This window comes from Alosa pseudoharengus, unplaced genomic scaffold (assembly GCF_046254945.1).
Source record: "Alosa pseudoharengus isolate Yale_2024_CS ecotype anadromous, Long Island Sound unplaced genomic scaffold, YU_APseudo_1.1 YU_APseudo_1.1_scf_20, whole genome shotgun sequence".
In the NCBI taxonomy this organism is placed as follows: Eukaryota; Metazoa; Chordata; class Actinopteri; order Clupeiformes; family Clupeidae; genus Alosa; species Alosa pseudoharengus.
In genome coordinates this window covers 13,623,854-13,643,072 of record NW_027468664.1, presented here as the reverse complement: position 1 = coordinate 13,643,072, position 19,219 = coordinate 13,623,854, and the positions used below count along the sequence as shown (strand labels likewise).

Genomic DNA, 19,219 nt, shown 5'->3' with positions numbered 1-19,219 from the left:
AACAGCGACGTAGCGGGGCAGAAAATGACAAAAGGAGAAAAAATGAAAGAGAGAGAGAGAGAGAGAGAGAAGGTCTCTGCATCAGCAGGTGGGACAGTAGGGGGTGAAGGTGCAGAAAGGGGGGGGGGGGTAAAAGAGGGGGGTAATTGAGAGGTGAAGGGGGATGTCTGGCAAAGGTCAGAGGTTTATGTCGCTCAGCAGGAGGGCTGTACTCAGGCCCGACCCTCATGCCCCCCTTCCCCTTTCTTGTGTCGGACGGCCGTGTCCCTGTGTTCAGGATACCATGGCGACGTGATCGGCATCCTAACAGAGGGCGGAGTTCTCCAGATAAGAAAAATGTTGCCTAACATCAACGATGAAGTTCTGACTGACCGAAACGTCAGTTAAATAAATTGGATGTGCCATGAAGGAAGCAGAGTTGCATTTTTCCCCTTTTCTAAGATGTTTTTTGTGAAATAGCTGCACCAGCAGTACACCATAATCTTGCCTAATAGCAATGGGAAAGTGCTTGAACACCATTGGTCAGGAACTCTGCCTGGAGACATTGCTCAAAATGTTTCTCTGTGTATGATCGCCTTACAGTGACTCGTCCCCTCATCTCTCTCTTCTCTGTCCAGTACCTCTCCTCCTCTCCACTAAGACTGACCGTAATCGAGATCTGCACGACACACCCACAGGTTTGCACTCTGCTGCTGTCAAGCTCCATATAAGTCTGAGACATCATATCCACCAAGTGCACAACTAGAAGATCAACAGCAGCAACACGATAGAGACGGATTATGGAGTACCACTACAATCCGAGGTCTATTCAATGAAGAAAAAACCCAATGATAGGTCTGTCCATCCAGTGTTTGTGAGAGGATAGGTGGCACTGGAACATACAGCAATTCCTCTTTTCAGTACAGTGCAGAACCCATTTCTTCCCCAACTCAATTGCTTTCCTGGACTACCATATGGAAATGAACTCTTCCACATACAGTCCACACTACTTGAACTCACACATCTGACAATCTTTGACAGTGTATGAACACTGATTGGACAGACCTCGAGGAGCAATTTGTGAAATCTGATGAAAAGGTAACGTGATTAGAATCACAGACTGCTCCTTTAATGCGACAGTTAGAGGGAGTAAAGAGACAAGAAGACAGACTGATGTAGAATTATGTGCTATAACAAGTCATGGAGAAAATGTGCATTGACAGACCAAAGACAACTGGATTACATGTATTCTCAAGATTTATTAAGACCTTAGTGATCTACTTCATGGACAACAGGGTTAATATACAGTATGCTGAGGAAATGAATTGTGCAGAGAATAAACTATACCTTACTTTTGGGGAGAGAGATAAAAGTAGATAAATACATGTACTACTAAATAACCATGCTCTGGAAAAAAAAAAAAAACAATTCTTCACATTATTCCTGTTGAGTATTTCTCTGCCTGCGGCACCTCCCATAGTTTCCAGTAGGACTCTTTTGAGTTGTAATGAATCAATCAATCAAACCAGAGGTGATTAGCCTTCCCCTTAAATATCTACTCTCAGTGATAAAAAAACAAACTCTAAACTCACAAAAACATGAACTTTCTCAGTCCAAAATTCTGCAACTACAGTACACTGTTTGACTGCACTCAGACTTAGATTGTTTGCAAAAAATACTCTGAAATCTTGAGTCTGAAGGGTGTAATAAATTTCAAAAAAGGATAAACACCGAATGCCACTTAAGTCAGAAAGTTTCTTGAAATAACCCTTCAGCGAGTTTTCAATTGCAACTAAAATATCTCTCCAACAGGGGAACTCAAAAATGTCTTTAGAAGTGCATGATTTTTTTGTGTGTGTCCTGAATCCAATCTTGCTTACCTGAATAAGGTCAGGTGTATTAGGTTCTGACTCACTGCACAACAGAGAGCAGATATGACAGAGGAAGACAGAGCACCACAAAAAATACTAATGTTTTCTCCCAAGTGCATGGCACATTACATGGCTGATGAAACAGATGTGATGACTTGCTAGAAACGTCTGCATCACCTTAGAGTACACCCAAAAAGATCTAGAGAAAAAAAAGCTCTAAAACTCAGTCCAAAAATATAACGTAATCAAACAAATATGTTCACAATGTCAACAAATGACTATATTGACAGTATGCTATTCACTAAAAAAAATCTGTTATATTCACCCTGTATTGAATAGGTTTCCAGAGTTTCTATTGTTTTTTTCCCCTCCATCAGGTCAGGTCAGTTCCATCAGGTGCTGTATTTGAACATTTCAACAATATAACAATGTGTCTGGTAAAAGAAATATATCTAATTCCAATATTTCCCCAGGCATCTCTTTGGGATGATCCAGTAAATGCACTTAACGTAAACAAAAATACTTGTCTGACACTTAAAAGACAGAATAGGAATACAGACTCATCTAAGCTTACAGAGGAAGAGTTAGTGTCTGCCATTATTCAAACATTTACTACAGGGAATGGATGACCATATTATAATGGATCCACTGAGACTTTTTTAGGAAGTGACATTGTCCACAGCAAGGATGATTTCTGACTTTAAAAAAAAAAAGTTTCACTAAAATGATTGGCATTGCGGTAATGATTCAAGACCAGTCAGTCATTCCCATTCTTCAGTAACAAGGTTCTATGGAATCCGTTTCCATGAAATTGCAGAGGATTTCACATATCTTGCATATGAAAATGAAATTGCCATAAAAATGCACAGAATTGCGAGCTCATCTGCCTCCATCACCATTCATTAATTGCCTAACCACTTCTTCCCCTGCACGTGTCGGCCGAAAGCATTTCATTAGTGAGAGAGGCAGGGGTGCCATATCTACTCTATGTAGTGGCATATGGATGTCAGTTACGCAACTAGAATCACCTGAAGGCTTTGTTTTTCGTTCTTGTTGACTAGTGAGCATGTAAACCTTGACAGTCAACAAAAATGCAATAAATTACACCAAAGAGAGTGAAAAAAACCCCTAGAACTCTTTGTGGAAGGGGATTTCCTTGGATAGTTTCTTTCTAAAGGAGATACTGTAGTAGATGGAATTAGAAAAAATACAAAAATACTGATCTTTTGATTCTCTGGTTTAAATCTAGTATCTAATGACTGGGTTATATTTAAACTACACTGATTCACCTCAATATGCTAAAATATTCCAATCAAATATGTACTAGCATCTGACTATAGGTCACCTCTTGGTCAGGTATGAGAACACATTAATTCTTTTTGAGTTTGCATCCACCTTTTTTGGATAGCATTACAAACATTTTAATACTGCAGGTTAAAGTGCATTACAAACTATTAACACATAAGAATTGTGTTTAACCCCTATAAAACCTTTTGATGACTGTGGGTTAAACAAAAAACATATATAGGCAAGACAACTGAAGGAAAATAAAATATTGTTAAGTAAACTGCTAAGAAATTATTAAAAAGGGACCATATATCCACGCAAAAGACATCAATAGGGTTATTATCTCATTGAGTCATTCGGCCAGAATTTGAAATCAGTACAGAGAATAACTGCAGAAGAATTGGGCTCATAACATACAGTATAGTGTTGGTGATGCTGAATTATCTGGCATAAAAGATTGCTTGTGAAGTCCACAATTGGGCACCAGTTTGATGCTGGCTGTGACCAAAATATTGAAAGCTTACAGTAGACTTAAAAGTAGTTTGACAAAATCTCATTAGACTGACTGATTACTGCTTTAGAAACAGCCCAATGATGAGGTCATCAAGGTGATGACTTCAAAGCCATCAATGCTAAGGAGCAGGCCTTCATGGCCACAAATTCCTAAAGGTGACCAGTCAACAGTCTGTGACCATGTCATTCAGGAAAAGACGGTTTTAACTTAGGTCCTCTAGTGTAAGTAAGCGAACTACTGAATATAACAGATTTCATAACAAAACAAAGGTTCCATGGGAGTCCTTTGGCAATGCAGGTAGAATCGGTAGAACTTCTTGAAATGATTCAGTTGAAACGACAGCAAAAGAACTGAATGTAAAGCAATATAAGGTATTAAGCATAACATAGCATATTTTTGATGTACATGTACAGCATTAAATGTAACTTTTATGTGTTATTCCTATACTTTGAGTATACTATGATATCATGTATCAGTTGAGTCTTTCTTTGGATGGCTTGACTGATGGAAGAGAGAATTGGGAGATGTTTTTCAATGGCCTGAAAAGATGGTTTTGTAAATGAAAAATTGTGACCAATTCCAACCCCTTTTCTCTCTCACACACACACACACACACACACACACACACACACACACACATCCATGAATAAAGGCATATAAGCACACCTATGTGTTCACACACTCTTTCTCACTCCATCTCCCATGTGTCTCTTCCTCCTGTTGTAGTCAATGGTTGAGTCAGTTGGTGTTTGTGTGTATGTGTGTGTATGTGTGTGTGTGTGTGTGTGTGTGTGTGTGTGTGTGTTCATATGTGCGTGTGAAGTAAGAGGGGCATATCTCCATTTGCCCCCCCCCCCCCCAGAGCAAGCAAGCACCCGCTCTTCTTATGTGGGGAAGCAGATGCCGCAGCACTCCATGCATATCTCCAGACAGTCGGAGGACTCGCAGCAGGCATCCATGATGCCGCAGTCCATATCGCAGGGGCAGTTGCAGTCGTCGCCCAGGTCGTCGGCGCAGCAGCAACAGCAGCAGGCCTCCGAGGTGCATGTGCCGCACGACGCCTGCGCCACCACCATGTTGCACAGTGTCAGGAACTCGCAGAACAGGCACGCCAGGATGCAGTGCACGCAGCAGTCTGGAGACGCCAGCCGCCAGGCACCGGAGCAGGAAGGGGGTGTAAGGGTAAACAAGGGAAAAACAAAAAAACAAAACAAAAAGAAATCAAATAACAATAATGATAACTAAAACAACAGTTTGGGAGGGGTGAAATGACAGTATTTAAGGAAAAAGTTGTGAAATTACAGGATTTAAAGAGTAGAATAGATATCAGTCCATCAGGCTATGTTGCAATTGAGATGTTCATGTGCGTGTGGTAACACTGGTGAGTTCATAACACATTCATAGCAGCTGTCATAAACTGCACATAAAGCATTCATGACTGTTGCATGACACATGACTCAACATCATACCAAACCTTTCATGAATGTGGAAGACAGAACGACGACAATTTGTCAAAATAAAAGTCCAACAATTGCAAAGCAGCATTGCTGTTTTTGTTCCAAACCTCTTACTTGATCACGTCACATCTGAGTCAATGGGCTACTCCAGTGCCAAAAAGACAGAACATGGTCAAGCAAATAATTTTTGATTCATAAAAATGTATTTGTTTTATGATGTAACCTTTGCAGATGATTTCTCATCTTTTGCTACTGGGAATGTCTAACCGTTCCAGGATACACAAATACGGGTCAGCTTAATGTAGGCTAGTTTACCTCCCAGCGTTAAACTCAGTGATTACGAATACTTCACAACTTGTATAGTAAAGTGACATTCGATGAAGATATTCATGAAATATTTACAAAGGCTGGAGAGATTAAATGAATGGTATCCAGGTTACACAAATATGGGTCAGCTGAATAGCTAGTTTACCTTTGCGATTGTTGGACTTTTATTTTGACAAGTTGTCGTCATTCTGTCTTCCACATTCATCCATTCAGGTTTGGTATGAATGTTGAGTCATGTCTCATGAAACAGTCATGAATGCTTTATGTGCATTTTATGACAGCTGCTATGAATGTGTTATGAACTCACCCGTCAAGTAAAGTGTTACCAATAAAAGTCCAACAATCGCGAAGCAGCATTGCCGTTTTTGTTTCAAACCTCTTACCTGATCAAGTCACATCTGAGTCAATGGGCTAAATATTTCATGAATATCTTATGAAGTCTACATCTAATGTCACTTTACTATACAAGTTATGAAGTATTCATAATCACTGAGTTTAACACTGGGAGGTAAACTAGCCTACATTCAGCTGACCCGCATTTGTGTAACCTGGAATGGTAGGACATTCCCAGTAGCAAAAGATGAGAAATCATCTGCAAAGGTTACATCATAAAACAAATATGTTTTTATGAAACAAAAATTATTTGCTTGACCATGTCTTTTTGGCACTGGAGTAGCCCATTGACTCAGATGTGACATGATCAGGTAAGAGGTTTGGGACAAAAACGGCAATGATGCTTTGCGATTGTTGGACTTTTATTTTGACAAGTTGTCATTGTTCTGTCTTCCACATACATGACAGGGTCGGTATGAATGTTGAGTCATGTCTCATGAAACAGTCATGAATGCTTTATGTGCAGTTTATGACAGCTGCTTTGAATGTGTTATGAACTCACCCGTCAAGTAAAGTGTTACCGTGTGTTTCTATGCAAAAGGGACCACACGCATGCATTACATGTCCAGCATTTGAGTATGGCCATATGTTTTTCCGGGATTCTGTCTGTCTGTGTGTGTGTGCGCGTGTGTGTGTGTGTGTGTGTGTGTGTGTGTGTGTGTGTGTGTGTAAAAGAAGGATGAAGAGGAGCAGGAGGAAGAGGAGGAGCGATCAAGGCGGAGAGGAAACTGAGGGGCGCCGAATTTCCACTTTTTTTTCGGTGAGTTGATTAGCGGCTTTGGAAGGCATAATGGAGGCATTATCATGCAAACGCACATGGGCCTGATCACGCAAAGCTGATTAGCAACGTCCCTGAGATTTCTGGCTGGCAAATTGGCGTGCTAATGCCCGACGCTTCTGTCGCCACTGATTAACATTTAACCTCCATCCAGACCCTTTCGATGTAGCCACACGGCAGGAGGTCAAAATTACCGTTGTTTCCGCTGACTTGTAGGAACAAAAAAATGCCCTTCCTGAGTTTCGCTGTATGAGGCTAGAGTTCCGTTTTTTATTCTTTCTCATAATGACCAAGGTACACTAAAGAAACCAAAGGAAATCAATAAATTTATGGATTTTATAGTGGTAGGTCCCAGAGCTTCAACAGTGATGATGATGATGATGATAATGATGATGACAATAATATTGGCCTCACTGCCCATACAATCAAGTCCTTTTAATTTGTTTGGGAACCCTCATTTAATATAGATTTACATGAGGTTTGGCTTTGAAGCACCTCGGGTTGCTAAAATGCCCTAATAAGACCATGACCGTTGTCTTAATTCATCAATAGCCAAACAAAAGCAGAGAAAAAAACACTAGAACACTACAGGCAATAAGTGGATGCGCTAAGCCTTCATGTCATCTACATCCAAGGCGTCAACAAAACAGCCGAAAACTAATTAAGCCGGGACTGACTGTAAAAGTCATGTGTGTTTGCGTTCGCAGACACAAATGCTGTGCCGATATTTACATCTGTCCCGCAATCAAAGTGTGTGTTTTAAAAGGCCTGAGGAAACCAATATTATGCACACTGTTTATAGGGCAAATCAATGGCAGGCAAACACACAGACAAGCTGATGTTAACACAAGAGGGAGTCAGCTGAGTCCACTCCACTACTGCATGGTATAGAGTCGCACAGAAGTGTGAGCAGTGAGAGGTTAGTGAGAATGACACGGCGTGTCGCGTAACTTAATCTGATGAAGCGTCCAATGGAGAATTTACAGGGGCGTCGTGGCGAGATAAAGACCCCCCGTCAGAAACAGAGCCAGCTGAGAGTAATTCATTTAGTGTGGTGGCAATGATATTACACCTGTTCCTGGCCAGAACCCATGGGAGCCAATGCCTTATCAGATAAACACACACAGAGAGGAGAGAGAAAGAGCGAGAGAGAGAGGAGAGAGAAAGAGCGAGAGAGAGAGAAAGAGAGAGCAAGAGAGAGAAAGAGAGAGAGCGAGAGAGAAAGAGCGAGAGAGAGAGGAGAGAGAAAGAGCGAGAGAGAGAGAAAGAGAGAAAGAGAGAGAAAGAGAGAGCGAGAGAGAGCGAGAGAGAGAAAAGAGGCTAACAGCAAACACACCCACACAACACATAAACACACACATACCCAGAAGGGGAGCAAAAGACAAGAGCGATAGATCAGGAAAATGTCATTACAAACAGCTAATCAGAACACTTTTGCTTTATAGATTGAGACAAATGGACAGAGGAGAGAGAGGTAAAGACTGATGATTGAAGAGGAAAGGAAATTAAAGGAGAGGGAAATGAAAGTAAGAGAGGGGGATAGAGAAAGATCCAGGGAGGAATGAAATGAAGAGGAGGAATGGGTGCGGCCAGGACCTAAGACTGCAGGATTCTCATGTTTGATTAATCAAAGTGATATTTTTTCATTACAAATGCTAGCACTGACCAGTGGTGTTCTAATGTGAACTTGAAACGCAATGTGGAATGTGTGTGAGTGTTAGTGTGTGTGTGTGTGTGTGTGCGTGTGTGTGTCAGATAGTTTCAAAAGTAAAGTATGAAACACATCTGATTACTGCAAGGGGAAAAAATAGTGACGAGTAAATGAATATGCTTAGCGTGATATGATGAATATTTCAACATCGAAGCCCCTGAGAAACCCACACTTCTCCAGGCTATTGAGAACTCATTAGACCAAACACATGGGGTGTTGCACTTGATACTTATGGATGCATATCATTTCAATGTAAAACAGGACTGCTGTTCACAAACAACACTACATGAAACCAAACCCCATACCCTGCTTGTCCAAAAATGCTATGAAAAAAAGAGGATACACTTGAACACAGCTGAATAACTTTCAACACTGACACACCCCATTGCTACAGTAGGCTGTATCTAAACATACATGCTCACACAAACCCCCACACTCACTTCCCTATTCTGTTGGATATATAATTCATTGCCGGCCATTAGCTCAAGTCTCGGGGAGTCATGCCTCATACACACACATGCACACACATACACATATACAAACACACACACACACACACACACACACACACACACACACACAGACACACACACACACACAGACACGTACACACACACACACACAGGGGGCAGGGCACAAGCGAGCAGTCGGACGGACCAAGGCACTCCAAAGGGCCAGTATCGGCTCTGCATAACTGCCCACATGAAGGAAGCTGCTGTTGCCTGGTGCGTGTTCATGTTTTATGTCAGGCGATCTCGCCGGACGGCCCGAGTCGGCCGGCTGGGCGGGGCCTGGGGAGAGTGGTGCGGCAGCTGGGGAGGAAATGGCCAGAGACATCTGGAAAACTGGCGAGGGCCCACATCAAAAAGAGGAACAGCCTGACATAAAACAAGCTGGAAGAGGCGATGCCCTGAGAGCTGAGAAAACATCCAAATTAAAGGGGGGGATGCAGGATGGGGTGAGAGAGAGGAGGGAAGAGGGAGGGAAGGAGGGAGGGAGGGAGGAGGCTTTAAAGAGAGAAAGCCGCTACTGACAGTGGAAATGTGAAAGAGATGGATTCAAATTTCTGAGACAGGCAGAAAAGAAACTTTTGAGTGATAGACAGGCAAATAAATGTTGAAAGTACACAAGAAGGCAGATGAACCAAATGGAAAAAAAGGGCAAGCATGAAAGCTTTCTTTGATTTTTATTCAGACGTGGACTAAAAACCAACTCTCTGTCTCACACACACACACACACAAATAAAGATATATTTACAAAGCTCAAAAGGTCTTCACCTCTTCAAAAAAAAACAAAGCTTCCAATTTACACGTTTTTTTTTCCCTTCTATCCAACAGGCTTGCTGTTATCATCACTTTGTAACAGTGCCAACAACATGAGCCACCCCCAAACACACACACACACACACACACGCACACACACACACACACACAAACGAGATCCCCTGAGCAGAGTTCTTGTAAAGCTTTATTCTTATGTTTTCCGAGGGCTGTTTAGGAGCTAATTTCACAGGCAAACAGATTATGGTAATCCATGTAAACACTACATCACAACAGCTTGCTGTTCTCCAGTGGGAAATAAACACTTGAACGCCAGCATATTGATTCACAGATTCAATCCTACAAACAATCCAACACAAAAGCTCTTTTCTGAGAGGCCTCGCTAAAGAGAGAAAAGCTTGGTGTGCCCCCCCCCCCCCTTCTCACATCCTCACTGATAAAGATATGGAACATGTGATGCCTTTAAAGATGCAAGCCTTGGGTTTATGAAGTCTGCTCTGAAAGAAGACACCTTCGCTTTGCACTCACATAGCTGTTTTTTGTTTTTTTTGTCTCCGACAAAACAATATGTTTACTAATTACAGAAAGCACCAGAACTGTTTGTACACAGGTATCAGACATCAGACATTTTTTTCATGCCAGAGTTGTATTCAACAGAACACAGAAACAAGCAAGGTCCACGAGTTAAAAGTACACGCAGAAAACAATTCAACTTTGATTGTACAGAAAAAGAAAAAAATACAATTAAAAGTGAGATATAATGACACAAGATCACTAAATATAAGCATTCACTCATTTTAGCAGCAAGCCATGTACTATCTACCAAGACCTCTTGTGATTAAGATGCCCATACAGAGAAACAAGACATGAAAGCCAGCAAAAAAGAGAGGAAAGAAAGAGAGAGAGAGAGAGAGAGAGAGAGAGAGACCTGGAGGTGTCTGATTCACATCACAAGCACAGGGAGGTAGAAGTAATGAGGGAACACTGTTAGGAAAGGAGGTGAGGAGGAGGAGGGGAAATGGCGAGAAGAGAAGAAAGTACGAGCAGAATATGAGAACACTAGATAAGGATGAAAAGGGGGTAGGGGGCTGTATAGATGGGCAGGGTGGTGGGCTAAGGTAAGGTGTAGTGTAGTGTTGTGAGGTGTTGGGGTGAGGTGGGGTAGAAAGTCCATCCAGCAGAGGGGTTGACACTTAGTGGGCTCCTGGCATGCCGGTGCCTTGTTAAGAGGTCGCACCTTGGTGACCATTACCGCCGGCGCTGATGCCACATTCATTACCCCATGCTGCTTGTCATCGCACAAGACAAACCCCCACCAACCCCACTCCACTGCCCCCCAGTATCAACTGGGCTCCTCTGCACTATTTCAGGCAAATAAGAGGTTGCACTAAACAGGGAAATGCACCAACATCTTCTGTTCCTTTTGTTGATGGTGAATATGCACTTAACATCTCATTTGGGGCAGCCGTGGCCTACTGGTTAGCACTTCGGAACTGTAACCGGAGGGTTGCCGGTTCGAACCCCGACCAGTAGGCACGGCTGAATTGCCCTTGAGCAAGGCACCTAACCCCTCACTGCTCCCCGAGCGCCGCTGTTGATGCAGGCAGCTCACTGCGCCGGGATTAGTGTGTGCTTCACCTCACTGTGTGTACACTGTGTGCTGTGTGTGTTTCACTAATTCACAGATTGGGATAAATGCAGAGACCAAATTTCCCTCATGGGATCAAAAGAGTATATATACTATACTATATACTATACTATTTGCTGAAAATGTGTCTGTGAGAATGTGCTAAACATTAATGTGCACTAACAGAAGTATGTACTGAAGAGGGTTTGATTAAGACTCTTCTCATCATCCTGTAAGAGATTGGTGTACAACAGACTTCTTTGCAAAGAGGAGTGTATACTTACAACTAGAGGCATACAATGCCTCTTTTATCCTATTGAAGATACATACAAACCACCTTCCTCCCTTCCTCTTTTAGTTAAGAGAAATGTATACTATCATCTGAGTGGTGAAGTATCTGTTTGATTACTTAGAGACCTTACCAACTATGTATGCAAGTGTACAGTAAGTATACACATAATTTATGGAGAGGTCTCGGTAACACTTTACTTGACAGTATCGACATTAGAGTGACATGACACTGTCCTGAACACATGACACTGTCATGACACATGAACCCTAATCCTAACCTCTAACCCTAATCCTAACCCTAAACCTAACCCTAATCCCAACCCTAACTTGTTATGACAAAAACCGATTGACACTTAATGACAGAAGCATGTCATAAACATTTATGACTTGTTTATGACACGTTCATGACAGTGTCATGCCACTGTCGATATTGTCAAGTAAAGTGTAACCGAGGTCTCTTCAACAGGACACAATAGCTGTTTTTAGATAGAGATCACGAAACATTCACGGGGAGAAGAGACGTCTTTATGCCACATCGTGTGTCTACAAACAAGGCGAAACATTGCCGGCCTGCTGTGTCTGTTCACATACAATACGGCATTTTGGGGAGCAAGGAGGCAGGACCAGCTAACAAATTAAAACGTGATGTGCATCAGGGGGCGTGTAGAGTGATAGGCGTAGGCCTATAACGTATGCGTGGGCCTTCAGATGCAGCAGTCAGGTGTGTGATTTTCAAAACAATGGTGGGAGAACCGACTGCACTTTGGTTAGCTGCTGTGCACATTTTTAGTACCCTACAAATTCGAGTGAAGCTGCTTTGGATCATAGTGCAGTACTATGTGTTGATGCTTAGAATGTTGGATTCTTGCTATCAACGTCTGGCTGAGTGGTTCATGTTCTTGTGTTAACAAATGACCGTCTGTTAGAATCACCTAAAGTCATTTGTGTCTCCCCACAATTATTAGGTAGTATCAGTACTGCTCTATTTTTAGCCTCTTGAAAAGGAAGTTACGGGTCATTTTGGTTTTCCTGCCAAAATCTTTCACCTGTGTGTATCAGTCTGTATAGGTGTAAGGTATTAATGTGTGCCCATGTGTTTATAAATGTAAATGTTTCCACCAGTGCATGACTGACTTTTGCATGTCCACATGGTGTCCATGTGTGTAAGTGGAGCTGCTAGCTGTATGTTTTTTTGTGTATGTAAGTTTGTTTGTGTGTGTAATCACATGTACAACTCACTGGTGATCAGCAAGGCTTGAGTGATCCAGACGAACTTTGTGGTTGTGGTTGTGTGTGTGTGTGTGTGTGTGTGTGTGTGTGTGTGTGTGTGTGTGTGTGTGTGTGTTTGTGTGTGTGTATGTGTATGTGTGTGTGTGTGTGTGTGTATGTGTGTATGATTGTGTGTCTCTGTGCTTATGTGTGTGTGTGTGTGTGTGTGTGTGTGTATACAAATGTGTGTGTGTGTGTGTGTGTGTGTGTGTATACATATGTGTGTGTGTGTGTGTGTGTGTGTGTGTATGTGTGTGTGTGTGTATGTATATATGTGTTACACACCTTCTGGTGACGAGCCAGGCTTGTGTGATCCGGTGGAGCTGCCTTTGCTTTTCCGGCTGCTGTCCGAGTTGACAGACAGGCTGGAGCGGAGCTTCCGCTGCATCTTCTGCGAGACGGGCGACATATGCTGCTTCCGGGGCTCCACAGCTGCCGTGGCGCCCGGCCGCGCCCCACCGTGACCGTTGCCCATGGCGACTGGCAGGCCATTCTGAAGCCTGGCAGGGTCTCCCTCACAGGACGACGAGGTGCTCAGGGGAGGCAGGGGCCGAGGCTGAGCTGCATCAGGAAGGGAGTGAGAGGGATGGCTTAGAAAAGCATCTTGATCCACACACACACACACACATCCACACACACAAATAACGATATGCCGTATACACAAATATATGCATTCACCTCTCTTGATGTCTGCACATGGTAACTGTCTAATTAACTCACAAACACACAATGACAAAGACACAAGTGTTCTCGCATTCACATACAGTGCGTCCACTTGATAGCAATTGAAAGGCATTAACTCTGGGCAGCTACTCATACAGTTTGGAAAAGAATGGCCCAGCACTTCCAAGTTTTCTGTTTTGAGTGCAAACTTGAGTATCATAAAGACTGGATTGAGAACATATGGCAAAGCTACTCAGTGGGTAAAGAAACTGAGTTAAATATAGAGATGACATTTAAAATCACAGCACACTACTTTTTTTCTATCATTTTTATGATGTAACATTAAAAATGCAATTGATTCCTTTTAAGTTGTAAAATGAACTGGGCTTAACGGTGAAAGATTTTGGCAGGAAAACCAAAATGACCCGTAACTTCCTTTTCAAGAGGCTAAAAATAGAGCAGTACTGATACTACCTAATAATTGTGGGGAGACACAAATGACTTTAGGTGATTCTAACAAAACAAAAAAAGACACACAGCATCCCATAACCGAACTCTGCCCCCTGAGGCAAATGACCCCACACATCACAACAGCATACAGACAACTGAGCCCTGACAAACATAGAGAGTGCAGGTGTAGCTCATATTGCTCATCTTCCTCCTCCTCCTCCTCACTCTACTTCTCCAGAGGTATGAATTGGCAGCGAGAAAAACTCACCACTAACGCATGCTCCTTCAGTCCATTACAGTTAATGCAATTGCCTGTGTGTTTGTGTGCTTTGTTTGGTGTACTTGTGTGGGTGTGTGTGTGTGCATTGTTTGGTGTGCGTGTGTGGGAGTGTGGGTGCCACTGTGTGTGTGTGCATAGTATCGTATGCAATATGATGGCGCACATGTGTGTGTGTGTGTGTGTGTGCATGTGAAACAGAGATGGTGGGTCGCAGCACGGCATCTATCTGAGAGAGGAAAAGGAAGAGGAGAAAGAAAGCTAAAAGGAGGTATAGAGGAAAGAGAGAAAGTGAAAGACAGAGAGAGAGAAAGAGAGAGACAGAGAGAGAGATGAGGAAATGAGGAAGAGGTAGAGGGGACAGGTGCCTATTCAGCTCCACTGGGATCTCCACATTGCCTTCCATCTGCGTCAGAAATCAAAAAAGACAGCGCGAGCGACGTGACATTCTGAGCAATCTCTGAATTATTCATTCCAACCCCCCACCTCATTCTTATCTCTTCATTTCTTCACTTTTCTCTACATTTCATTTTTGCTTCTTCCTTTCTTTCCTCTCCATTTTTCTTGTTTTGTTTTTTTTCCTTCTTCCACATTTTTCCACAATCTCGGCACTTTGCCCGGTTCATGTGGAGTCACACGGAGGTGGAGGAGAGAGCAGAGGTACACACACACAAACACACATACATACACGCACAGCCCACACACACACACATACACGCACACACACACACACACACACATACACGCACAGCCCACACACACACACATACACGCACACGCACACACACACACACACATACACGCACAGCCCACACACACACATATACACGCACACACACACGCACAGCCCACACACACACGCATACACGCACAGCCCACTCTGACGGCAATCACAGGCAAACTTCAGTGACGGCTCGTCAACGCCTTCATTTGCCATGAACTTGAACTTCTCTAAAGCAGAGGTGTGAACATTCAGCTTTTTTTTCTTGCCGCCTTTTGTGTGCATGTGTGAACACATGTGTGTTGGTGTATATGTGTGTGTGTGTGTGACTGTGTGTGTGTTGGCATATGTGTATGGGAAAAGGTGTGCATCCAGATGTGCGTGAGAGTCTATCAGCATGCATATCAGTGTGTACTTGTGTGTATGTGTGTATGTGTGTGTGAGCGTGCGTGCGCGTGTGTGTGTGTTTGTGTGTGTGTGTGCCTGTGTTCAACTGTGTACAATTACTGTTAACAAGAGAAGGAAAATCCAGCCCACAGCTTTTTAACAATAGCTGAGCCTGGGAGGCCCCTGACATGGATGCAAATATTAAACAATGCAATTAAGAGTAGTGTCTCTGAGAGTGTGTCTCTGCAACCAGCAAATCTGTCAGAATTGGATAACAAAAACCTCCACAAACAAAAATTTTGTTTTGACTTGTGAGACCACCTCTCTTCTGAGACCAAATTAGACCGACTGGCGTACAGAAGAGGGGAAATTGAACTTGCAGCCCTACACTTCGCGCACTACCCACCTTGAATGACAAAGCCCAGATAGGCACAGCAACAAGCACTGCACAGGGATCATAGTTTGGGTCTGTGTGTGAACCTCTAATTAACTGAAGTTGATACAAGAAAGTGCACACATTCCAAAGGGCATCCCATGTTACAGCCGAGATTCCTAATTTACTGCGGAACGGATTCTTGAATGTGATTCACAAAAATTCGCCTGTCTATTAGAACAGCTCGTACAAAGCAATTGTTCAGCGATTCTGTTTGTAATCTCATTGCATTCCATTATCTACTGTTCATCAAACTGCTTTTTCTATGTTCTTCCCCAAGCTCATTCTCATCTCTCTAATGCTCTGGTCACGACCTGTCCTGCGTTATGCCAATGATGATGCTATTGGAGGAACAGAGAAGAAGGAGAAAGGAAGCAAAAGAGCATGCAATGTATGCCCAGTCAATGCCAATGTGAATACGTTCTGTATCTGTATTTGTTGTAATGTCATATCCTATAATGATTGCTTTGGTATAACAGTACAAGTGCATATTTCTCATGTCAATAAAGCAACTTTTGAAATTTAATTTAAGAGAAAGAAAGAGAGAGAGAGAGAGAGAGAGAGAGAGAGAGGAAAAAGGAAGGTTTGAAAGGGACAGTCTAGTCAAGCTTTCAATTTAGGAAATAAACATGGTTATTTAAAAAACCACCACATAAAAGGTAATGTGCACAAGCACAGCAGTTTTGGTTCCCAGTGGTCTAGAATTCTTGAGAGCAGTGCAGCAGGTTGTATCCATGCACATGTGCATACACACACACACAGACACACAGAAATACACAGACACACACACACACACACAAACTCAAACATACAAACATACACCTACACACACAGAGACACAGTCCAGTGTCAGGCCCCACATTCGGAGACCTCAGACCACTGAAGTGCCAACAGACTCAGCTTACGAAACAAGCTCCAAAGAAAAAAAAAAAGAGAGAGTGAAATCCAGCCGCAATAGTTACAGCTCTAGCATAGTTGACAGACTTCCAACAGACAAGGCTGCTGTATAACCAGCCCACCCAAACAGAGAGAGAGAGAGAGGGAGAGAGAGAGGGGGGGGCAGAAAGAGGGGGGGCAGAGAGGGTGAGAGAGAGAGAGGAAAAGAGGTAGATTAGAGCCTTACCACACAGAGATACGTAAACAAGTGACGCTCCCAGCATAAAATAATTACAAGCTATTAAATGGAAACACTTGTGGTTAGCCACAAACACTTGCATTTCATAAAACGGGGGCAGGAAATACACCTACACACACACACACACACACACACACACACACACACACACACACACACACGCACACGCACACGCACACGCACACGCACACGCACACGCACACGCACACACACACATACAAACTCACACACTACCTGGCAGGTCACGTCATTAGAAGACCTTGATGGTGTGCTTTTTCCCCTCCACTCTTATGTTTATAATAGATATCTCTTTCAGGAGCAGGCGTCGGGCCACCTCTGGCTCTCCTCAAGCCGTTGGGTGCTGTGCATTTGTGGCTGTGTGAATAAAACATGGTACCCCCCTCTGCACACTCTGTCAAACACATCAGGGTGGGAGCCGGGGATGAGCGGTTCTTGACTGTCTAAGCAGCCTGCCCAATTTGGTCGCCGGCGTCTCTGACAAGCACAACCAACCAGCTACCCCCGCACCCCCCCCCCCCCAGACTATCCCGGGAGCATTTTTAAAAGGCCAGCGCGTGATGGATTCCTGAAGAACACACAAATATAATTGCCATTTGTCACCACGGCTCCCTCTCCATGAGGCCACACGGGGGACCTCAGATCCGGAGCATCGAGTTGAGGAGGTGGGGGAGGGGGGGGTTAGATGGGGGTGCAGGCGTTTCGGGATGCGCTACGAAGCTCCATATGGAAAACTGTGTATAAACACTATGCCCCCGCCACCACCGCAGAAGACAGCAACACCGCTACCTGCCTTCCAAATTCCCAACTGTCTGCTTCCTTGTGTCACAGAAAATAGGTCCATAGGAAGAGTTTACAATTGTACCCCAAAGACTCAGATAGGGGACACATTAGAGACCTCCCAGGAAGGAATATGTAAGGATGTCAAATCAGGAAAGGGTATAAACAAGACTCTGGGAATAAGTCAGAGCAAGAGGGGGAGAGACAGATGGAGAAGAGAGAAAGGGTGTGTGTGTGTGTGTGTGTGTGTGTGTGTGTGTCAGAAAGAGAGGGAGAGATGGAGAAAGAGAGAGAAATGGTGAATGTGTGTGTAAGAGAGAGAGAAAGAGATAGTGAGACAGAAAGAGAGTGAAAGCAGAGTTTATAACCAGGACAAACTCTAATTTTGTGAAACTGTGTGATGTGTGAAAGGTGGAAAGTACACAGGTGGAGAAGCAGGGGGATATATTGTCACAGCTCCACTCGCTTCAATATTTCATCCCTGCACTGCAGAGTGCAGACATGTTTGCCGTGGTCCATTAGAATGTCCATCACAGGAAATACTGTAATTCACATGTCACGTCATGCCATCTAGCTAAACAGAACAACCCCACTATCTGCCAATGGCAAACTATTATTACCTGTTTCAAAGAAGAGAAAATAGGACAGGAATGACTGAGAGGTCCAGACAATCATAGAAAAGCACACATAACCCCATACCACAGGACCCACATGTGGGTGTGTGTACTGTATGTGTGTGTGTGTTTTGTGTGTGTGTCTTTGTGTGCACGTGTGTATGTATGTGTATGTGTGTGTGTGTGTGTGTGTGTGTGTGTGTGTGTGTCATTTCTCAAATGAATCATGATAGTCCCCTCTGCTGAGGGATTTGATATGCTCAAGGAGTCAAAATTGCAGAGCTCTCTTTCTATTTCTCCTAACACCATGCTGATACAACCCAAAATAGATAGGCTACATCTGAGCAATGGAACAAACTGGCTAAAATGAAGAAGAAAAAATAGTCCCCCCCCCCATATTATTATCATTAGACTAGTAGGTGAAAGTTATGCTTTTCTTTCTGAAATGTAAGGAAAATAATTAGCAGTGCTTGTGTGTGATGCCATTTGTTTATCTCTGGGATTGGGGATATAAATATATAATGAATACATATTTTATGGCTTCTTGGGGCCTGCCTACCTAGCCTGATTGAAATGCTAATTTGCAAATGTGCACTGACCTACCAAGAGAGCACCCATCATGGAGTAACACAGCCCGGGGTAGCATTTCTCCTCTTCACAAACACCAATGGCATGGTTCTACCTTTCAATCCGAGGGGATATATATACATACATATTTTTTTTTCTCATTAGAAATTAGATATCCCAATGCCCATATTTATAGTAACAAAACCAGGGGAATTATATTGCAGAGGGGGAAAGAAGAAAATGTACAATGAATATTATTACAAAGACTTCCTGATTGAAATTTTCCTTCGGCACATCAAAGCTCATTTATGGTATGACCTTCCAACTCTGCAGCAAGGACTTTCTTTATTGAGCAAGGGGACAGGTTTGAAGAGAGCAGGCATGTTATAA

General features: G+C 43.2%; 1 protein-coding gene across 1 annotated transcript in view; it reads right to left on the bottom strand.

Annotated features, from left to right (window-relative positions):
* Positions 1 to 1,218: 1,218 nt before the first annotated feature.
* Positions 1,219 to 19,219, bottom strand: part of mdfic (MyoD family inhibitor domain containing) — a 32,053-nt gene continuing 14,052 nt past the window's right edge. The window contains exons 4-5 of the mRNA XM_076296614.1: positions 13,070 to 13,345; positions 1,219 to 4,786 (exon numbers count right to left, since the gene is read on the bottom strand). Coding sequence (XP_076152729.1) covers positions 4,536 to 4,786; positions 13,070 to 13,345 — 527 coding nt within the window. The 3' untranslated portion in view covers positions 1,219 to 4,535. The remainder of the gene's footprint in view (positions 4,787 to 13,069; positions 13,346 to 19,219) is intronic.